Genomic DNA, 23,480 nt, shown 5'->3' on the forward strand with positions numbered 1-23,480 from the left:
CCGTGGGATCTTTTACATCCACCTGAGAGGGCAGACGGGGCCTTAATTTAACGTCTCATCCGTAAGATGGGACCTCCAAGAGTGTGACACTCCCTCAGTACTGGGAGTGTCAGCCTGGATTTTGTGCTCAAATCTCTGGAGTGGGACTTGAACCCACGACCCTCTGACTGAGAGATGAGAGTGATATCACTGCAGGTCTTCAGAACCAGAAAATATTACAGTTCAGCAGCTTATAAGAAGGAAGGGAGCGAGGGAAGGAGGCAGCATTTTCACCATCTCCTTTCCCTTCCTCTGTTCCTTTTTATAAAGCTGTTGATCTGCAATATTTTCTAGTTTTGAAGACGTGCAATGCCTGTAACGTTGACTTGTTGCTTCTCTCCACAGGGACAGTGTTAGGAGTGTGCAAATCGTGCAATTGCACGAGACCCTGAGTGGATCCTGTCACACCAGATTAAGTCAGTGGGATCATAATGTTGTTTTCTCCCAAACCGAACCTTTGCACAGGGCCCTTGCAAGGCAAACTCTGCTCCTCTCTCTCCACAGCCGCTGTGCCTCACTTATGTTTCTGCAATTTCTGTTGCCACTCACTTGCACTGATTCACACCCTGCTCACTATTGCACTTTCCAATGTACCACAGCCAATCACTATAGTGCACAACAGTACACTAGTCATGCTCGCTGTAACACACTGACACACGAGTCTTGCCCCACCATTGCACCATTTGACACAAGTCCACTCACCATGGCTCCCTAATAAATAGAGAAACTGCGTAACACCCACTGCATGTCACGGGATGCGTCACTGCTACTAAATGCGACTATGGTAGTGGAGCATGTGGTACAGCCCCTCGTTAACCTCCGTCCCAGTCGCTATTCAACAACAATCAGCATCATCCACAATCTGCTCAGCCAATATCTGCAGAAATCATTTATATCCTGAGAATCGCTCGAGTTCTGTTCTGCAATGCCAGAGTGCTAATTATTAACCCCACTTTTTTTTCTACCACTGCAGTCTCTGTGGTCCAGTTTATTTAACGTGTCACTGAAGGCAGCGGGCAGGGTTCGGCTGTGTTAGCAGAACTGCCCAAAGAGATTGGCATTGCATTTTGGGGTTGGCGGGCAGCTTTATACGGCCAGCAAGCAGCAGATCCCATCTGTATCTGTCAGCGGGCACACTGGCCTTGATTCTTGTAACGCGACCACCTCACATGACAGATTGCCACAAGACCTCAACATGGGACCCCCAACACAGGAACCTCCGACACAGGGACCCCCGACACAGGGACCCCCGACACAGGAACCTCCGACACAGGGACCCCCGACACAGGGACCCCCGACACAGGGACCCCCGACACAGGGACCTCCGACACAGGGACCCCCGACACGGGACCCACAACACAGGAACCTCCGACACAGGGACCCCCGACACGGGACCCACAACACAGGAACCTCCGACACAGGGACCCCCGACATGGGACCCACAACACAGGAACCTCCGACACAGGAACCCCCAACACAGGGACCCCCAACACAGGGACCCCCAACACAGGGACCCCCGACACGGGACCTCCGACACGGGACCTCCGACACGGGACCTCCGACACAGGAACCTCCGACACAGGGACCCCCAACACAGGGACCCCCAACACAGGGACCCCCAACACAGGGACCCCCAACACAGGGACCTCCGACACGGGACCTCCGACACAGGAACCTCCGACACAGGGACCCCCGACACAGGGACCCCCGACACAGGGACCCACAACACAGGAACCTCCGACACAGGAACCACCGACATGGGACCCCCAACACAGGAACCTCCGACACAGGGACCCCCGACACGGGACCTCCACGTGGGGACCCCCGACACAGGGACCCCCGACACAGGAATCTCCGACACAGGGACCTCCACGTGGGGACCTCCGACACGGGGACCCCCGACACGGGATCTCCACGTGGGGACCTCCGACACAGGGACCCCCGACACGGGACCACCACGTGAGGACCTCTGACACAGGGACCCCCGACACGGGACCTCCATGTGGGGACCTCTGACACGGGACCTCCACGTGGGGACCTCCGACACGGGGACCTCCGACACGGGGACCTCCGACACGGGGACCTCATCATTTGTTCTGCTCCATGCTCCTGTCTCTGGAGTGGGACTATGAACAGACAACCTTCTGACTCAGAGCGGAGAACGTTACTCACTGAGCCATGGCTGACAAGACTCATTGCCATGGCGAACAATGGTCACCTGGGCTTGGTATGAAAGAGGAATTGGCACCGGTGAAATCGAACCCCAGCAAAGAGTCAACCGGGGAGGGGAGGGAATAAAAATGGCCAGAAATTTGGGGGAAATCGAGCAGGAAGCCTGGTTGGTTTTCCCACTCCTTATCTCAGGTGCACTTGTAGCCTCCCCGTCGCTACCTGGCTAACCCAACACAGACTGCACATCGAACCTGGTGTATTACTGGTGTATTTAGAGCAGTGTATTTTATCCACGAGCCATTGGGGCCGGACAAGGAGGGGAGGGGGCAAAGCTGACACATCCCCTTTAAATTGACAAGAAAAAAATCTCAATAACTGGGTTATAGACACATTAACAAATATCATTAACACCACCATCTGCTCCTGGGCCAGTTGAGTTAACAGTTTAGCTAACGTGGGAACACGATATCATTAAAGAAAGCCGTGAAACTGCTTTGGGCTCTTGCCTGTTAACAGCTGACGCCCAGATACAGTTCCACTGGCATTATCCCATGCTCACATATGTCAGCTTTGTTTTAACATTAAACACTCTGAATTTTTTGTTCCGTTTTTTTTTCAAGGCGAGGAGTAAGGTTTCATCAAAGAATAACACTCACTTTATTTGTCAGCCAAAATTCCTTATTTTTTCCAGTTCTCTCTCTCTCTCGCTCCCCTCAGCTGACTCACGCTGGTCTCCGATTCTGCAGTCACTGGCTGGATTTAGCATCTGACCGAGTGACCATGCTTCATGTGTGGACTTGAGACAGTGAACATCGGCAGGACACTTCAATCGCGATGGTTGGCAGGGGGTGGGGGGAGCTGCATCACCGCTAACCCATCTGATCTTCCCCCACCCCACCGCCAGTGTCCGCACTAATGTACTCTGCAGCGGGGTTCACTAGATAGTGATTGGGGCATAACCACTGGCTCCATTTTTATTCCCTTCCCTGTCCAGTCCAATCGTGGAGACCCTACTGTTGCTTTGGGTGAGATTGGCCAATGGAGACTGGGTACCCAAAACTCGGGCCTTGAGACCTGGATGTTAAGCGGTACCTTGAACCTCAAAACTACTGTGTGCTCCTCTGTTAACAAATGAAAATGAACATTGATCACTATAAATGTGTCAACCGTGGCTCAGTGGGCCAACCTCTTGCCTCTGAGTCAGAAGGTTGTGGGTTCAAGTCCCACTCCAGAGACTTGAGCACACAATCTAGGCTGACACTCCTGGTGCTGTACTGAGGGAGTGCTGCACTGTCAGTGATGCCGTCTTTCGGATGAGATGTTAAACTGAGGACCCGTCTGCCCTCTCAGGTGGACGTAAAAGATCCCATGGCACTATTTTTCAAAGAAGAGCAGGGGAGTTCTCCTTGGTGTCCTGGCCAATATTTATCCCTCAACCAACACCTTAGAACAGATTATCTGGCCATTTATCTCATTGCTGATTGTGGGATCTTGCTGTGCACAAATTGGCTGCCATGTTTCCTACATTCGAACAGTGACTACACGTCCAAAGTACTTCATTGGCTGTAAATTGCGCTTTGGGACATCCTGAGGTCGCTTTGTTTCTTAATGCTTCAGGATGACTTGCTTAAACTGAAAATCACGTTTACAGCTGATCTCAGCCTCCCCGTCTCCCTTCGAGCATTAAAACCTGCACCTCATTTTATAAGAATTATGTGTGAAATTTGATTCTGATAATGGGCCTGTTGAGATTGTGATAGGATGTGAGCTGAGAAACTGGCCAACCAGTGACTGTGGTGAGTCACCACTCTCTATCTCTGTGTCGTATCATCCAGGACGTGTGGAACAAAAAGAAATGGGGCTGTAGACACAACACAGACACCAGGCCGTCCGTGTTTGCATTCTTCCCCCTTACCTGGTGACTGGGTGGATGTTTGATTTGATATCAAAGCCTTTGCTGTTTCATTAACCCTATCACTGCCTGACAGAAGGGCAGGTTTTGGCATAACGAGAGCCCAAAGTGTCCAGGTGTGGAGATAGCCTGTCTCGGCCGGAAATCTGTGAATCTGAAATCAAAACAGAATGTGCCAGAAATAAACCACAGCTCCATCAACGTGTCTGCCGAGAAAAGACAGGTTAACATTCCCAGTGTGGCCACTTCATCAGAACTGAAAGTGGAAGGAAATACTTAGTAGGGCTAACCAAGCAATGGGGAGGGGGGAATAAAGTTTCAGTGGGGAGGGGGGAATAAATAATAACAGTGAGGAGGGGGTGGCACTCTCACCTGTGAATCAAGAAGGTCGTGGGTTCAAACCCCACTCCAGAGATTTGAGCACAAAATCCAGGCTGACACTGAAGTGCTGTACTGAGGGAGTGCTGCACTGTCAGAGGTGTCATCTTTCCAATGAGATGTTAAACCAAGGCCCTATCTGCCCTTTCAGGTGGATGTAAAAGATCCCACGGCACTATTTGAAGAGCAGGGGAGTTCTCCCCGGTGTCCTGGCCAATATTTATCCCTCAACCAACATCACTAAAACAGATTATCTGGTCATTTATCTCATTGCTGTTTGTGGGATCTTGGTGTGTGCAATTTCCTATGTTACAACAGTAACTACACGTCAAAAGTACGTCATTGATTGTAAAGCACTTTGGGAGGTTGTGAAAGGCGCTATAGAAATGTAAGTCTTTCTTTTAGGGTATGTTTCATCATCAATTTCAGATGTACAGATTGCATTGCACACTGTGTAAATGGTGAAAGTTCACTCCTGTCTGGTTACTGAATGACTGGGCTGTGTCTCATTCCCAGTTCCACTAGGTGCACAATACACTCTGAGTAAAAGGTGCCAATCCCTTTCTGTGTAAACACAGTTCACACTGGCTCTAATAGTTAATGAATGAGTCACTGATGTCTGGTACTGTATGGCTCATTGTCAATTGCAGTGAGTGCATTACATTATCAGGAGCTGGAGTCTACTGTAAAATTCAGCTGCCCTTTTCCAGGCATGGTATTGCTGTCCAACATGGTAATGTTTTGTTCTATACAATGTTCCTACAATTAACCCTTAAACCGTTGGCCAGCCCCGGGAAATGCCTGTCTCCCCGGGCTGGCTGGTTGCCTGAGTTTTTGGGTTTGTAGGTGTGACTCGACCCCATCAGTGGTTCGATAGGACTTCAATCTATTCTGCTCGCCTCTCCTTTCTTTTTTTTCAATCTTCGCTCCACTCTTCTCTCTGACTCGCTGGGTAGCTCAGCTGGGTAATTACATCAGTGAGTGGCTGAGACACCCAGATCACGAAGGTCCTGGGTTCAGTCTGAATGGGGTTCTCTAATTGGCTTAAGTCTCCTGGGTTAAGGAGGGGGCAGCGCGCAGGGGGTGGGTCAGAAATAAGCCAGAGTTCTCGCTCCTGATCACTCTCCAGTGACTCTTTCTGGAACTAAGAACAGGATCGGGCTCAGATGTGAGGCCCCTGCAGTTGAAGAGCCTACCTGCCCTGGCTCGCAAGTTGCCTGTGGAACCGTAACCCCAGTAAGGGGTCAGGAGCGGCAGATGAGGCACAATAATTGTCTGAGGAGAGGAAAGAGGCACAGATCCTCAGAAATGACCAAAAGCTGGTCCAAAAATTGCGACCAACGGGCAGCCCAGAGTCACTGTGTTGGAATTCCAGGATCCTGTAACAATTCCCAGTTTTCTCCATTGAATTGATGACTTGTGCAAGGACAATGTCCAAAATCCAAGTTGGGGTTGGTTTTGGATTTAGTGAAATATAGTTACGCAGCATCTTGACATCAGAAGATCTCAAAATTACTTTCTTTGGAGTGCAGTGACTGTCGTTATATAAGCAACTTCCCACTCACCGGAATGAGATCTGTTGTGGTTGGTTAAGGGAGGAATGGTGACAAGGACCACCCGGAGAATCCCCTGCTTTTCTTCAAACAGTGTCACTCAATCTTTAACCTGTACAGCCAAACAGGACAGCATCTTTAACAATGCAGCACTCCCTCAGTAGTGCACTGGAGTGCCAGCCTAAATTAAACGCCCAAATGGGGGCTCAAACCCACAACCTCCTTGCCCAGAAGCAAGATAGCTGATGAGTGATCCCAGCTAACACAGGCCGGTCTCCAGGCAGCAGTTGGTGTCAGTGTAAGGGCCGAAACTCAATTAATTCTGGTGCCCACGGTCCATCACATCACCAACACTGTGCTGGGCCGAATGCCCATTAACAGGTGACGTAGTTTGTCAGTGCAGTTACAAGCCAGGCCAGCATCAGGACGACTCAGTAATATCTCAACAATCGCTCGAGCAGAGTATCTGGTCATTGTCATATTGCTGTTTGTGGGATCTTGCTGTGCACTAATTGGCTGCCGCGTTTCCTACATTACAACAGTGACTACACTTCAAAAAAAAAATACTTCATTGGCTGTAAAGCGCTTTGGGACATCCTGAGGTCATGAAAGGCGCTATATAAATGCAAGTTCATCCTTCTTAATTGAACTACCAGGAGGTCCACACGCTTTGCAGGCAGGTGAGGAGAATGCTCGACAAAGGCCAGTCGCTAAATAATAAGTGGACATTGGCCGAATCCTTCACTTCTTGTACCGCCAGGGATGAGAGGTAAAGCAAGCCTGTGAATTTCCATGAGGTAGCAGCCAATAAGAGATCATAGCCCTGTTGGATTCTGGGATGAAGGTGTCATGAACAGCACAGCGATGTTAAGATGGCAGCGGGATTTCAATCATAGAATCTTACAGCACGGGAGGCCATTCGGCCCATCGTGCCTGTGTCGGCTCTTTGAAAGAGCTATCCAATTAGTCCCACTCCCCCTGCTCTTTCCCCAAATGTTTTCCTTTTCAAGTATTTATCCGATTTCCTTTTGAAAGTTATTATTGAATCTGCTTCCACCGCCCTTTCAGGCATCGCATTCCAGATCATCACAACTCACGGTGTGAAAAAAAACCTCAAATCTGTGTCCTCTGATTCCCGACCCTCCTGCCAATGGAAACAGTTTCTCCTCATTTATTCCATCAAAACCCCTCATGATTTTGAACACCTCTATTAAATCTCCCCTTAACCTTCTCTGCTCTAAGGAGAACAATCCCAGCCTCTCCAGTCTTAAGTGGCGGGAATCCACCCAAGTATACAGGGGGGGTGGTAAGTCTGGGGGGGGGGGTGGAGGAAGTGTCTGGGAGGGGGAAAGATAGTCTTGGGGGTGGGGGAGGGAGACTGGTGGGCAACAGAGGGAAAAAGAGATTTGTCTTTTAAAAGAAAATCTGGACCCCTGGTGTCTGGTTTACATTTTTTAAATCTGCTGAGAGCTCCTTCACAATCCGTGCTCTCCTGCCCAGCACTTTAGTGTTTCCCGATGCAGTTGGTCAAAGCACATTGAGTGATACGGGGCCAGGGGTGGAAGAGAGAGAGGGAGAATAATGTACTAAATATGGAAGGACGGGAGGGAAAGGGAAAATAAAAGATCTGCAACACAAAGGAATGTGGATGCCCAGTTGGGAATCAGAGTTTTGGATCTGAACCCAGGCCTCCTGCTGAGACCCAGATGTGGAGTGGCTTGTTTCACAAAGCTTCTCCCCTGTGCTCAGTCAGTGGGATCCGGTCCCATTAAACACACAGCCAGTTACACTTGCCTATAATTACGTACAGTCACATCCCAATCACCACAACAGACAGAAAGACCAACACAACTTCCCTATTATCAGTGACTGGGCGTCCTCCCGCACCCAATGAGGGCTCTTTCAAAACCAGCCTCTCGCCATTAAACACACAGGCAGACATTTCTCATCTCCATCTCTGTTTAATGGAGTGCCACCTTCAAGAGAAAAGATCTTCTTCCAACTTTTTTCTTTAGCTTGGAAAAAAAAAATTAATCAGGCTCGTGATTCAAGCATGAAGGCGACACGGACAAACCATTCGATTTATCTCCCTGCCGCCGAGTATTTGTAAAGATGCTGGATCAGGTGCGGCTAAGACAACACACCCCCCACCCCATCCCAAACACCCCCCACCCCATCCCAAACACCCCCCACCCCATCCCAAACACCCCCCCATCCCACCCCATCCCAAACACCCCCCCCACCCCCCACCCCATCCCAAACACCCCCCCCACCCCATCCCAAACACCCCCACCCCATCCCAAACACCCCCACCCCATCCCAAACACCCCCCCATCCCACCCCATCCCAAACACCCCCCCACCCCATCCCAAACACCCCCCCCACCCCCCACCCCATCCCAAACACCCCCCCCACCCCATCCCAAACACCCCCACCCCATCCCAAACACCCCCACCCCATCCCAAACACCCCCACCCCATCCCAAACACCCCCACCCCATCCCAAACACCCCCCCACCCCATCCCAAACACCCCCACCCCATCCCAAACACCCCCCACCCCATCCCAAACACCCCCACCCCATCCCAAACATCCCCCCCACCCCATCCCAAACACCCCCCCACCCCATCCCAAACACCCCCACCCCATCCCAAACACCCCCCCACCCCATCCCAAACACCCCCACCCCATCCCAAACACCCCCCACCCCATCCCAAACACCCCCCCACCCCATCCCAAACACCCCCACCCCATCCCAAACACCCCCCCCACCCCATCCCAAACACCCCCCCACCCCATCCCAAACACCCCCACCCCATCCCAAACACCCCCCACCTCATCCCAAACACCCCCCACCCCATCCCAAACACCCCCCACCCCATCCCAAACACCCCCCACCCCATCCCAAACACCCCCCACCCCATCCCAAACACCCCCACCCCATCCCAAACACCCCCCACCCCATCCCAAACACCCCCCACCCCATCCCAAACACCCCCCACCCCATCCCAAACACCCCCCCATCCCACCCCATCCCAAACACCCCCCCACCCCATCTCAAACACCCCCCCATCCCCACCCCCCCACACACACCCCCAACCCCCCACCCACACATACCCCACCACCATGCCAAACACAACCCCACCCCCATCCCACACATACACCCCACCCCCCACAACCCCCTCACAAACCCCCCCACACAAACCACCCCTACACCCCCACAAAAACCCGCCACCCCATAACGACACCCCCCACACACCCACAACCTACCCCTGTAGTAAAGCAGCCTCCAGGGGACTCGCTGTTTAGGCCTGAACCCCAGTGAGAGTCGGTGTGTGTGGGACCCGTACCCCAGTGAGAGCCGGTGTCTGTGGGACCCGTACCCCAGTGAGAGTCAGTGTCTGTGGGACCCGTACCCCAGTGAGAGTCAGTGTCTGTGGGACCCATACCCCAGTGAGAGTCGGTGTCTGTGGGACCCGTACCCCAGTGAGAGTCGGTGTGTGTGGGACCCGTACCCCAGTGAGAGCCGGTGTCTGTGGGACCCGTACCCCAGTGAGAGTCGGTGTCTGTGGGACCCGTACCCCAGTGAGAGTCGGTGTCTGTGGGACCCGTACCCCAGTGAGAGTCAGTGTCTGTGGAACTGTACGCCAGCAATATAAGAGGGTTACTGGATCTATAATGGCCCTGAATTTAACCTAACCCGCCTGGGGAGAGTGCGAGTCAGATGCCCGGTTAACACTCTGCCCAATTTTCCGCTACATTGAAGCCAATGGAAAATTGGGCAGAGTGGGGGGGTGTGGAAGCGGGGGGGGGGGGGGAGGGGGGGGAGGAGCGGGGGGGGGAGGGGGGGAGGAGTGGGGGGGGAGGAGCAGGGGGGAGGGGTGTAAAACAGGTGTCCGACCTGAACCACCCTGATTCCATGGGCGAGTTGGGCCAAAATCGGGGCCAGGGTAGTGGGAGCAGATCCAGCTGCGAAAAGGCCCAGAACCAGCTCACACCAGCTGATTTCCTGGGACCCGAGGGAGGGTAAGACAGTGTCAAGGCAGAGTCGGGCCCTTTGCATCCCTTCAGTCCCCTCCCGTTATCTGTGAATTCACTGAGAACAACAGCCCTGGGCTCCAGGCTCTCAGCCCATTCCTCCCGTACGGAATTCACTTGGAAAGATTTCCAGAACCTAATCCTGTCAACACTCCCTGTGTGGGGGTGGGGGCACTTGGAGCATTGCTCGTTTCTCCAGCTTGATTGGTTTCAATCCCCTAGAGCCCATGCTCCTGTCTGTCTGTTTATTCGTCAAGCCTGAATTACAATTTGAACTGGCTGACACACTGCACACGGGCACTGGGGAGGTTTGAAGATCTGCACCGAGTCCACCATCGACTGTGGAGACAAGAAAATTACCCCAAACTGTCCAGAAAAAGTCCCACATTCCCCCTCACCAGCTGGAGCCCGGCTGTGTCCAGTTTTATGCAGACTGACTCTTCTCTTCCCCGGTTACAACTCCACCGATGATCCGACCCAGCGAGTGTTGACGCCTGTTCTACCGTGGAGGACATCACTGCCAAGCCGCACAAACACACACCCGCACGCACAAACACACACCCGCACGCACGCACAAACACACACCCGCACGCACGCACAAACACACACCCGCGCGCACAAACACACACCCGCGCGCACAAACACACACCCGCGCGCACGCACAAACACACACCCGCACGTACAAACACACACCCGCACACAAACACACACCCGCACGCACGCACAAACACACACCCGCACGCACGCACAAACACACACCCACATGCACGCACAAACACACACCCGCACGCACAAACACACACCCGCACGCACAAACACACCCGCGCACACAAACACACACCCGCACGCACGCACAAACACACACCCGCACACACAAACACACACCCGCATGCACGCACAAACACACGCACGCACGCACAAACACACACCCGCACGCACAAACACACACCCGCATGCACGCACAAACACACACCCGCACGCACAAACACACACCCGCACGCACGCACAAACACACACCCGCACGCACAAACACACACCCGCATGCACGCACAAACACACCCGCGCGCACAAACACACACCCGCATGCACGCACAAACACCCCCCTGCACACACGCACAAACACACACCCGCACGCACAAACACACACCCGCACGAACGCACAAACACACCCGCGCACACAAACACACACCCGCACACACACACAAACACACACCCGCACGCACAAACACACCCGCGCACACAAACACACACCCGCACGCACGCACAAACACACACCCGCACGCACAAACACACAACCGCACGCACAAACACACAACCGCACGCACGCACCCACGCACACAAACACACATCCGCACACATGCACAAACACACCTGCGCGCACAAACACACAACCGCACGCACGCACAAACACACCCACGCGCACAAACACACAACCACACGCACGCACAAACACACACTCACACGCACGCACAAACACACAACCGCCGCACGCACAAACACACACCCGCACGCACGCACAAACACACAACTGCACGCACGCACACACAACCGCACGCATAAACGCACACACAAGCATAAACGCACACACAAGCATAAGCTTAAACGCACACACACCCACAAGTTTAAACGCACACACACATGCTTAAACGCACACACACAAGCATAAAAGCACACACACACACACACAAGCATAAACACACACACACAATTCCACAAAAACACACCATATACCCCCCACACACAAACACACATCTAAACCCCCTCATACCCCATGTACTCACACAGGACTGATGTTTCTCTAATAAACAGTTATGAACTGCAAAACAATAGGGCAGTAATAGGGGATTTCAACTGCCCTAATATTAACTGGGATACAATCAGTGTAAAAGGTATAGAAGGCACAGAATTCTTAAATTGCATTCAGGAGAACTTTTTTAGCCAGTACGTAGCAAGCCCAACAAGAGGGGGGGTGCAGTTCTGGATTTAGTTTTAGGGAATGAAGCTGGGCAGGTGGAAGGAGTATCAGTGGGAGAGCATTTTGGTGGCAGTGATCATAATTCAGTTAGATTTGGCATAGTTATGGAAAAGGACAAAGATAGAACAGAACTAAAAGTTCTCAATTGGGGAAAAGCCAATTTTACGAAGCTGAGAAGTGATTTAGCAAAAGTGAACTGGAAACAGCTACTTGAAGGTAAATCAGTGTCAGAGCAGTGGGAGACATTCAAGGAGGAGATAGTGAGGGTTCAGAGTAAACATGTTCCCACAAAGAAAAAGGGTGGGACTGCCAAATCTAGAGCCCCCTGGATGACAAAGAGCATACAGGGTAAGAGAAGGTAAAAAAGGGAAGCTTATGTCAGACACCGAGAGCTCAATACTACAGAAAGTTTAGAGTATAGAAAGTGCAGGGGGTGAAGTTAACAAGGAAATTAGGAAAGTCATAGAGTCATAGAGTTATACAGCACGGATAGAGGCCCTTCGGCCCATCGTGTCCGCGCCGGCCATCAAGCCCTGTCTACTCTAATCCCATATTCCAGCATTTGGTCCGTAGCCTTGTATGCTATGGCATTTCAAGTGCTCATCCAAATGCTTCTTGAATGTTGTGAGGGTTCCTGCCTCCACAACCCTTTCAGGCAGTGAGTTCCAGACTCCAACCACCCTCTGGGTGAAAAAGTTCTTTCTCAAATCCCCTCTAAAGAGGGGCATGAAAAAATACTGGCAAGTAAAATTAAGGAAAACCCAAAAATGTTTTATAAATACATAAAGAGCAAGAGGATAACTAAGGAAAGAGTAGGGCCAATTAGACTCCAAAAAGGTAACCCATGTGTGGAGGTGGGAGATGTGGGTATGGTTCTTAATGAATACTTTGCATCTGTTTTCACAAAAGAGAGGGACGATGCAGAGATTGTAGTTAAGGAGGAGGAGTGTGAAATATTGAATGGGATAAACTTAGTGAGAGAGGAAGTATTAAGGGGATTAGCATCTTTGAAAGTAGATAAATCGCCAGGCCCGGATGAAATGTATCCCAGGCTGTTAAAAGAAGCAAGGGAGGAAATAGCGGAGGCTCTGACCATCATTTTCCAATCCTCACTGGATACAGGTGTGGTGCCGGAGGATTGGAGGACTGCTAATGTTGTACTGTTATTTAAAAAGGGAGAAAAGGATAGACTGAGTAATTACAGGCCAGTCAGTCTAACCTTGGTGGTGGGCAAATTATTGGAAACAATTCTGAGAAACAGGATAAATCGTCATTTAGAAAGGCACGGAGTAATCAAGGACAGTCAGCAGCGATTTGTTAAGGGAAGGTCGTGTCTGACTAACTTGATTGAATTTTTTGAGGAGGTAACAAGGAGGGTCGATGAAGGTAGCGCGTTTGATGTAGTCTACATGGATTTTAGCAAGGCTTTTGACAAGGTCCCACATGGCCGACTGGTCAAAAAGTAAAAGCCCATGGGATCCAAGGGAAAGTGGCAAATTGGATCCAAAATTGGCTCAGTGGCAGGAAGCAAAGTGGGGTGGGGTGTTTTTGTGACTGGAAGGCTGTTTCCAGTGGGGTTCCACAGGGATCAGTACTAGGTCCCTTGCTTTTTGTGGCATATATTAATGATTTAGACTTAAACATAGGGGGCATGATTAAAAAGTTTGCAGATGATACAAAAATTGGCCGTGTGGTTGATAGTGAGGAGGAAAGCTGTAGACTGCAGGAAGATGTCAATGGACTGGTCAGGTGGGTAGAAAAGTGGCAAATGGAATTCAATCCAGAGAAGTGTGAGGTAATGCATTTGGGGAGGGCAAACAAGGCAAGGGAATGCACAATAAATGGGAGGATACTGAGAGGTGTAGAGGAACAAAGGGACCTTGGAGTGCATGTCCACAGATCCCTGAAGGTAGCAGGACAGGTAGATAAGGTGGTTAAGAAGCTGAGGCGTAGAATATAAGAGCAGGGAGGTTATGCTGGAACTGTATAAAACACTGGTTAGGCCACAGCTTGAGTACTGTGTACAGTTCTGGTCACCACATTACAGGAAAGATGTGATTGCTCTAGAGAGGGTGCAGAGGAGATTTCCGAGGATGTTGCAGGACTTGAGAATTTTAGCTATGAGGACAGATTGGATAGGCTGGGGTTGTTTTCTTTGGAACAAGGGAGGCCGAGGGGAGATTTAATTGAGGTATAAAATTATGACAGGATGAGATAGAGTGGATAGGGAGGACCTATTTCCCTTAGAGTAATTGGTAGAAGGATTAGAGGGGAGCTGAGGAAAAAAATTTTCACTCAGAGGGTGGTGGGGGTCTGGAACTCACTGCCTGAAGAGGGTGGTAGAGGCAGAAACCCTCAACTCATTTAAAAAGTATCTGGATGTGCACCTGAAGTGCTGTAACCTACAGGGCTACGGACCAAGTGCTGGAAAGTGGGATTAGGCTGAATAGCTCTTTTTCGACCGGCATGGACACAATGGGCTGAATGGCCTCCTTCTGTGCCGTAAATTTTCTATGTTTCTAAGTACTTTAATGTGATGTTGCACATTGTGCAGTCATTTATCAGGACCTGACTCCCCTTCCCTCAGTGAATGGACGGCCCTCTCCATTTTCAGTAATTTGTACTGTTGTTATTCTGTGCCCTCAGCCTCTCGGGTCAGACTTATATCGATATCTCCAATAAAATGGGAATAAATAGATGGCAGGATTAGATGTGTCAGGGTGTGATAAACGGGCACTGAGTAATTCAGTTCTGCAGGTTGCTGGTCTGACTCACACTGCTGAAAGGGAAGGAATGATCCCACAGGGTCTGACTATGTGTCTGTACTTTGCGGGGGGGCCGGGGGGTCGGGGGTTAGAGAGAGGAACAGGAGGCTAGTTCATTACATATTAGATCCAGGGGTTTCTCCTGTACACCAATGAGCCCCGACCAACCCAAGCTGGTGACAGCTCTGTCTGTCTGTCCTGTCTGTCTGTCCGTCTGGGGTGCTCAAAGATTCAACACTAACTCTCTCACACACCGCCAGTCAGATAAAACCACCTGAGTTTAATGGATTTAGGCTCAGTGACCGGGAGCTGAGGAAGAAAATGAGAAAATCAGTCAGCGTTCCCAATATTACCTGGCCATTCCTGTGGGATAGTGTGTGTGTGTGTGTGTGTGTGTGTTTATAGACTGTATATGCGTGCGTGTGTGTATATGCGTGCGTGGGTGTGTATATGCGTGCGTGTGTGTGTGTGTGTGTGTTTATAGACTATATGCGTGCGTGTGTGTATATGCGTGCGTGGGTGTGTATATGCGTGCGTGTGTGTGTGTGTTTATAGACTGTATATGCGTGCGTGTGTGTATATGCGTGCGTGGGTGTGTATATGCGTGTGTGGGTGTGTATATGCGTGCGTGTGTGTGTATATGCGTGCGTGGGTGTGTATATGCATGCGTGGGTGTGTATATGCGTGCGTGTGTGTGTATATGCGTGCGTGGGTGTGTATATGCATGCGTGGGTGTGTATATGCGTGCGTTATGTGTGAATGTGAGTGTGTATATGTGTATACACCAGGCTGAAGGTATATCCCACATTCACACCCTCTCCAGTGGGAGTGAACGGTTTCAGGTGTGATCAGAGTCTAAGGACGGGGCCTGTCACATTCCAGGTCTGAATGACAGAGAGTCACACTAAGTGCATCCACCCACCAAGCAATTGGATCAAGCCCCTCAGACTTATTTGCACGGTGTTTGTATCCAGGTTTGAAATGTGGATATAAATAGAGTCTGGGAGACATCGGCCGCTGACGTTTGATTAATATCTCCACGAGTGAGGCAGGCGGACAATTGAAGAGTGACAAAGTCACAGTATGGGATCGTCAGCAGTCTGATATTAATCATCACTCACTGTCGACCACAACACGCACACTATCATTTCTAATGTTCAACTACAAAAAACATAAAACATACTTCTGTCATCTTTTTAACTCCAGAGTTGTCCTGAATACATCATTTTCTCACTGTGATATCACAATGCTGACGACAGGAATTTGATTTCCAATTATATTTATCCCCACAATGAGAGAGACTCTTGCCTAGAAATTCGGGAGCACCCAATTTTATGCACTCCCCCCGCGCTCAATGGTGCGGCCCGAGGGGCCTCTGATATTGGGCCTCATTCCCATAGAGAAAGAAAGAAGAAATGAAAGAAAGGAACAACTTGCATTTATATATTTTATAAACGACCTCAGGACGTCCCACAGCATTTTACAACCAATGGAATGCTTTTGAAGTGTAGTCACTGTTGTAATGTAGGAAACGCGGCAGCCAATTTGCGCACAGCAAGATCCCACAAACAGCAATGTGATAATGACCAGATAATCTGTTTTATTGATGTTGGTTGAGGGATAAATATTGGCCAGGACACCGGGGAGAACTCCCCTGCTCTTCTTCAAATAGTGTCGTGGGATCTTATTACGTCCACTTGAGAGGGCAGACAGGGCCAAAGTTTAATGTCTCATCCGACAGTGCAGCACTCCCTCAGTACTGCACCAGGAGTGTCAGCCTGGATTATGTGCTCAAGTCTTTGGAGTGGGATTTGAACCCACAACCTTCTGACTCAGAGGAGAGAGACACACTGAGCCTCAGATGTAATATCCTGGGGGATGTGGAGGAGGACAGCAGAAAAAAGAAAGAGAGAGAGAAGTGAAGAGAGAAATTAAACAGTTCCGTCTTCTTGGCTTCTGAAACAGATAGCCACACCTTCCCGATTCATGCCCTGCTCCCCCAGTCCACCTCCACCGCGATACTGCTCCTGATTTAAACCAGATCAGAAGAATTCTATTTTTGACTACTTATTTTGAAGCCTTTTTTTTTTCACCCATTATTCAGCCAATGAGCCTGTTGGAATCTCATCGCCATTCAATCCATCTGAAGCCCAGCACTGAATTTATCAAAGAGCAGCCTTTTGATCAGACATGTTGGAGTTTTGCCTTTTATCAATGGAAATGACAGGACCGAGTTATGACACAGGCAGTCAGCGCTAAAGTGAAATCTGTATTCCCTTTGAAGTTTGCTGTTCGGGCTGTTTTGCATTAGTCGACCCTGTAAATATTTTACAATAACCAGGGATAGCCTCCAGCTTCATTGAGTCCAGCTGGGGACAGATCGGTTTACAATCTGTTCAGCAGAGGAAAAGTTCCGCTACTCCAGAGAGCAAGCGGTGGTGGAAACAACAGACGGGTTTGTGGGACGTTCGATCGTCAATGAATAATTACCTTCATTTTTTGTGTTAGAACCTCCTGGTATCTCCATCAATGTCCGGTGTCCTCAGTGCAGCTTAGGCTGGGTGGGGGCAGGGGAGAGGCGAGGGGGAAAGCAAAGATCCAGGGTTCCTGATCGGTATCCAAGGAATTCCTGCCTGTGTGGATGTGGGGCTCGGATATGTAGCTCTCTCCCCTTCCCCCGTTCCCCGTCCCCGTGTTTAAACAGCTTGAAACCATACCCCAGAATGAGTTAATGTCTTAAGGAGGGACGGGAAAGGGAAAAAAAAAATATTCGAAAAGGGGAAGGGGTGGGTGGTAGGATTTACGACGAAACATTGGTGTAAGATGACGATTGAGAACAGTACCGAGACAGCCGGGAGAGAATGCTGGAGGGGGGGAATTAAATGGTGAGATTATCAATTAAAGTCGCCCCAAACCAACTGCAACTAAAAAAAGCAGCAGAGTCAATTCTCCCAATGCAAAGCTGAGGTGACATTCCACAGACATTGTTGCCGTGGAAACAGTTTAGGTTGTTTTACGATCACACAACACCTTTACATGGGGATTCCCCTCTATCGGAGGCGCCGTCTTTCGGATGAGACGTTAAACCGAGGCCCCGTCTGCCCTCTCGGCTGGACTTAAAAGATCCCATGACACTATTCAAATAAGAGCAGGGGAGTTCTCCCCGGTGGCCTGATCAATATTTATCCCTCAACCAACCAATTATCTGGTCGTTAGCTCATTGCTGTTTGTGGGATCTTGCTGTGCGCAAATTGGCTGCTGCGTTTCCTACATTACAACAGTGTCTACACTTCAAAAGTACTTCATTGGCTGTAAAGCAGGGACATTCGGAGGGCAATATAAATGCAAGTTCTTGCCTTTTAAGGAGGGGGTAATAGCGATCAAACTATACCAGGTCTCAGTTTAACATCTCAGCTGAGACCTCCAACAGTGCAGCACTCCCTCAATACCTACACTGGAGTATCAGCCTAGATCTGGAGTGGGGCTTGAGCCCACAACTTTCTGACTCAGAGGCGAGAGTGCTACCAACAGAGCTACAGCTGACAGCCTACTGTTTTAGCAATGCCCTTTAATTGCTGCTCTGTAATGGTTGAGTGTTGAGTCTATTAAAACTCTGAGGTCTCTTTCAACTTCACCCTGAGCTGTTCCAACACCATTGATGGATTACATGTGATGCTCGATGCTCCTTCCTGTGTTCGGTACTTTACAATTGTTTGTATTAAATTTCATCTGCCATTTGAACCAAGTAAATTCCTCTCTGTGACTCTCTTTTCATTGTATCAGAGATTCCCATGGGGCCAAGAGAGAGGAAGGTTTCACCGAGCAAAGGACTGTGGAAAGGCTCGGGATGTGAATTTTGCAAGAGCGTAGACGAACGACGGGCTGGAGAAGACCAGCCGGTCCATCAAACCTGCCCCCGCACCTCGTAATGGCCGGAGCATCGTGACTGGACACTTCCCATCCAACCCCCACTCCCCACAGCCATGTAATCACCTGGGAGAGGCAGAAAAAATATCCCAGGGCCAAGAAGGAGGGAAAAAAAATCTTTTCTGACCCCCTCAGGCGATTGAAACCAGTCCAGGAGATCACATGGACCAAGCGATCAATATCTTTGGCTGTTCCTTGAGATGCCTTCAGCCTCTGTCTCAACCTTGAAGAACTTAATTAAACAGCAAGACTGAAACTAATCGACTGCCAGCTCACCAATATTAAAATAATCCACATATCAGTCAGCTTTAAAAAAATAATTCAATCTTAAATTATCCAACTGAAAACCTATTACATCTCTCAGAGAGTGAGCTCGTAAAATTAACACAGATTCAAATTACAGCTGAAAGGGCCGCACTGTGTTAACCAGATTTTAAATCATTCTGCAATTACAAGGTCAAAATTACATTGAATCCTTTAATAAATAATTTTAATTTTTTAAAAAGTCAAAAATCTTTCCCTTGGTTATTTCCCCTCTATATTATTCTACTTCTCTCCGTCTGGACTGTCTCTTTCTCCTGACTTTTTCTCAGCTTTCTGCTCCTACTTTGTCTTTGCCCCCTCTCTCTCTCTCTCTCTGCCCCCACATGCTGTCTGTTCCTGCATGTTCATTCTCTCTCCCCCTCTCTCTCCCTGCACCCCCCCCCCCCATATTCTGTCCGTCTCTCTCTGTCTCAGCCCTGTGCACAGTCTCTCTGTCTGTCTCTGCAATCATTCATTCTCTCTCTCTCTCTGCACTGTCTCTGCCCCGAACACTCTCTCTCTCTCTGGTCTATCTCTAACTCTACCTCCTTCTCCCCCCGCAGGGTATGCTCTCCCCCTTTATTCCCACTCACTGGGGTACAAATTGCCGCTGGAAGAGTCACAGAGCTTGTGAAGCTGGTAGGATCACAGCCCAGGGTTGTCCACAGCCAGTGTTCCATTAGGCAGCCCTCAATTACCCTGTCTGCCCACCCATTGCCGCTCATTGTTAAATTTACCCAATTGAAATGTCTGCCTGTCAGCAAGGAATCCCTTAAAGTTACATATTTTTTATATTGTTCTTTTCGGAGGAATGGGGATTGATTTCAAAGCTCGGGCAGCAAGATCAAAAACTACTGAGATTCGCCAGGCCAGATCAGACAATTGCAGAACCCGCTCCCGCCATTATACATCAGTCAATCCCAGGCAGCTGATGAAAGAATTGCCTCCACAATCTCAGGTTGAGCAGGGAAGCAACTCCAGACCAGTGCCATCTGCTGCAAGGAGGGTCGGGGTTAACGTCCACCACCCCAGCTCCATAGATCCTTCAAACTGTGTACAGTTCTGGTCGCCCTATTATAGAAAGGATATTATTAAACTAGAAAGGGTGCAGAAAAGATTTACTAGGATGCTACCGGGACTTGATGGTTTGACTTATAGGGAGAGGTTGGATAGACTGAGACTTTTTTCCCTGGAGAGTAGGAGGTTAAGGGGTGATCTTATAGAAGTCTATAAAATAATGAGGGGCATAGATAAGGTCGATAGTCAAAATCTTTTCCCAAAGGTAGGGGAGTCTATAACGAGGGGACATAGATTTAAGGTGAGAGGGGAGAGATACAAAAGGGTCCAGAGGGGCAATTTTTTCACTCAAAGGGTGGTGAGTGTCTGGAACGAGCTGCCAGAGGCAGTAGTAGAGGCGGGTACAATTTTGTCTTTTAAAAAGCATTTGGACAGTTACATGGGTAAGATGGGTATAGAGGGATATGGGCCAAGTGCAGGCAATTGGGACTAGCTTAGTGGTATAAACTGGGCGACATGGACATGTTGGGCCGAAGGGCCTGTTTCCATGTTGTAACTTCTATGATTCTATGATTCTAAACAGGGGAGGTCATTCCCTTGTCGATCACAACACTGCTGGCTCCTTTCCCAAAACTCACCCGTACAGTGTGACCCACTCGTTGCCAGTTCCTCCAACTCACTATTATCACAACGCACATTGCGGTTTAATGTCACAGGTTATTGGGGGTGAAATCGGTCGATGTCAGCAGCGCGAAACGGGCTCGTAGCGAATCAGCAGCCCGTTTCACGCCCCGCCTGATTGTCTTTTCCACTGCAGCAACACCTGGAGGGCACCGTTTATAAACATGGCCATGCGTTAGCTGGAATTCCCCCCACACCCAAAGCGCAGCAACTGCACGGAACTTCAGTCCCCTTGCTTTGTGTTGATTTCAGGTGGAGGCCCTTTAAATGGCCGCAGTATGACTTTAAAATTCCGATCCAGTGTGGACAAGATCCCACAGACGGCCTGATGTGTGGGAGAGTGGAATGGAACATTTATTCAAGTAAAGAAAGAACTTGCATTTATATAGAGACTTTCACAACCTCAGGACGGCCCAAAGCGCTTTTCAGCCAATGAAGTACTTTTTGAAGTGTAGTCACTGTTGTAATGTAGGAAAACCTGCAGCCAATTAGCGCACAGCAAGATCCCACGAACAGCAATGTGATCACGACCAGACAATCTGTTTTTATCAGTGATGTTGGTTGAGCGAAAAATATTGGCCCAGGACTCACGTATTTCTGGCAGCAACAGGCAGAACACATCACAGTGCAGTTAGCCTCAACACCTCTGGGCTGGAGAGATGGAAGGGGAAATTTTTTAAAAATCAGCCGGTGTCCCCTATGCTTATTGCAGTCCAGTCTCCCCCTGTTGGGTAGTGCATGTGAGGTGAGGACGAGATTAGGCCCCCCATACTCGAGTAGCCTACCAACACACGAAGACTGGCCACTCAGACAATTTCTGCCAGCGTCTGCAGAACAGGAGTTGGTGCCTTCGGGAGAAGAGGGCAAGGGAGGAAATTTGGTTAAAGTAAACAAATGATCTGACCGTGAGGCAGCAAGTTACCACTTCAGTGTCGTGGGCTGGTAGGACATGGGCTGCTCGGGCAGAATGACGTTACTGGCGAGCTCTCTTCCTGGAAAACGCTATGTAATTTTCCACGGAATCTTGGGTTAGACACAGAACAAATATTTGTCATTTGTTTTTCCCCCTGTAGGAATTATGGCTCCTGTGGAAAGTTATTCAGAGCACACGCCAGCCCCAGTGAGGTCATCCTGCCCAGAAGGCTAAGACGTTTGGAAATGGGCTGGTGCCAAGACGGTGGGAAGAGTAGTCTCATTTTATTCTTTAAGATGCAACCTCTCGTCGTAGGTCTTCCAACCAACAAAACAAAGTTCCTCTCCCCCTGCCTCATGTCCTCTCATGCTCTTCTGAGTGTGATTCATGCCAGCTGCACTCTTGGTACCTCACCCAAGGGACTAATCTTTGTGTGTGAGCCTAGACAGCAATGTCAGTGGAAGCATCACAGTGGGGCATGACCTTGATATCCATGCACGTGCCCTTTACATCAGGGTCACTGGATAGCAATCCGGAGTGGGAACCGGGCTGGGTCTTTCCCCTGCCTCACTCAAGGATTCGGAAGCCAATTGTTGACAACACAGACCAGGGATCAACTCTCAGACCTTCCTGATTTATGGGTCAACACCATATCACACTGCACCTTTATCCATTGAGCCATTCGTGGACCACTATCTTCATGAAAAGGCAAGCCTTTTCTCATTTGTTTGAAAACAGGCCATGCAGTGCTTTACACCACATTGAAATGTGTCTGTCACTAGAATAAAACAGATGGGAGGCATTGCAGATCTCCTGCCCTTCCAGTGCACAACTCAGCATTGGCCTAACCCACGAATGGACATTACTAGAGGCCTAACTCAAGAATGGACATTACTAGAGGCCTAACTCAAGAATGGACATTACTAGAGGCCTAACTCAAGAATGGACATTACTAGAGGCCTAACTCAAGAATGGACATTACTAGAGGCCGAAGAGAAGGAGAAAAAAATAAATTAAACTTATGTTTGATTATTATTGGACAAAGATCAGTTTACGGTTGTAATACTCCCCTTCCCCCCAGTACTGGGCACTTGCACTGAGCCCCACGACAGATCTGGACATTTATGATGCATGCTCTGTATTATAAAGTGCTGTACTTGCTAGTAGAGGGAATTGAAGTCAATCCCTCAGTGCCAGTCAGCAGGGCTTCCACTATTCCAAGCTGGATATAGAAAAGGTGGGGTGGTGGGGGGAGACAGTGGGATGCTCGATGGTATTGGCACACTTAATAAGTAATGACATCATTTCCTGGGGTATACGGTACTCACACCGTCCACAAGGCTATAAAGATCCAATGTCCCTTTCTTGTCTCCTGCACAGGTTGTGTGATAGAGAAGCCTGCTCGTGATTAATGGAAAGTTTTATTGCATGGATCCCCTCCTGTGCTGCAGTTCCAACCAGTGCAATAGACCTTCTCCTTGTGCCCACAGTAACGGGAATCGCTAGATGAAGAAAAACCAAGGTCCATCTGGTTCACCTTCTACCATCCTGGTAGTTACGTACAATGATAATGGACTGTTGACAAATCACAGCGATCAATCTCTATCGATGAGTCTCCAACAGACCCAGACAGGAGACGAGGAAAAACCCCCCAGTGGTGGAGAGCTTTGGGAACCATTGCCCAAAGTCACCTGTATCTCCCGAGCCCGTTACACTCACCACAGGTCATGTCTCGAATTACTCATGTGCTGTATTTCAAAACATCTCCCACTTGCTGCATCAACTTCCCACCAACAGAGGTCTCAAAA

General features: G+C 49.6%; 1 protein-coding gene across 1 annotated transcript in view; it reads left to right on the plus strand.

The window, feature by feature from the left end:
• Window positions 1-19,211, plus strand: part of LOC137300950 (MORN repeat-containing protein 1-like) — a 211,490-nt gene extending 192,279 nt beyond the window's left edge. The window contains exon 15 of the mRNA XM_067970239.1: window positions 18,615-19,211. Within this exon, the coding sequence (XP_067826340.1) occupies window positions 18,615-18,760 (146 nt within the window). The 3' untranslated portion in view covers window positions 18,761-19,211. The remainder of the gene's footprint in view (window positions 1-18,614) is intronic.
• Window positions 19,212-23,480: the final 4,269 nt, after the last annotated feature.

This window comes from Heptranchias perlo, chromosome 32 (assembly GCF_035084215.1).
Source record: "Heptranchias perlo isolate sHepPer1 chromosome 32, sHepPer1.hap1, whole genome shotgun sequence".
NCBI lineage: Eukaryota > Metazoa > Chordata > Chondrichthyes > Hexanchiformes > Hexanchidae > Heptranchias > Heptranchias perlo.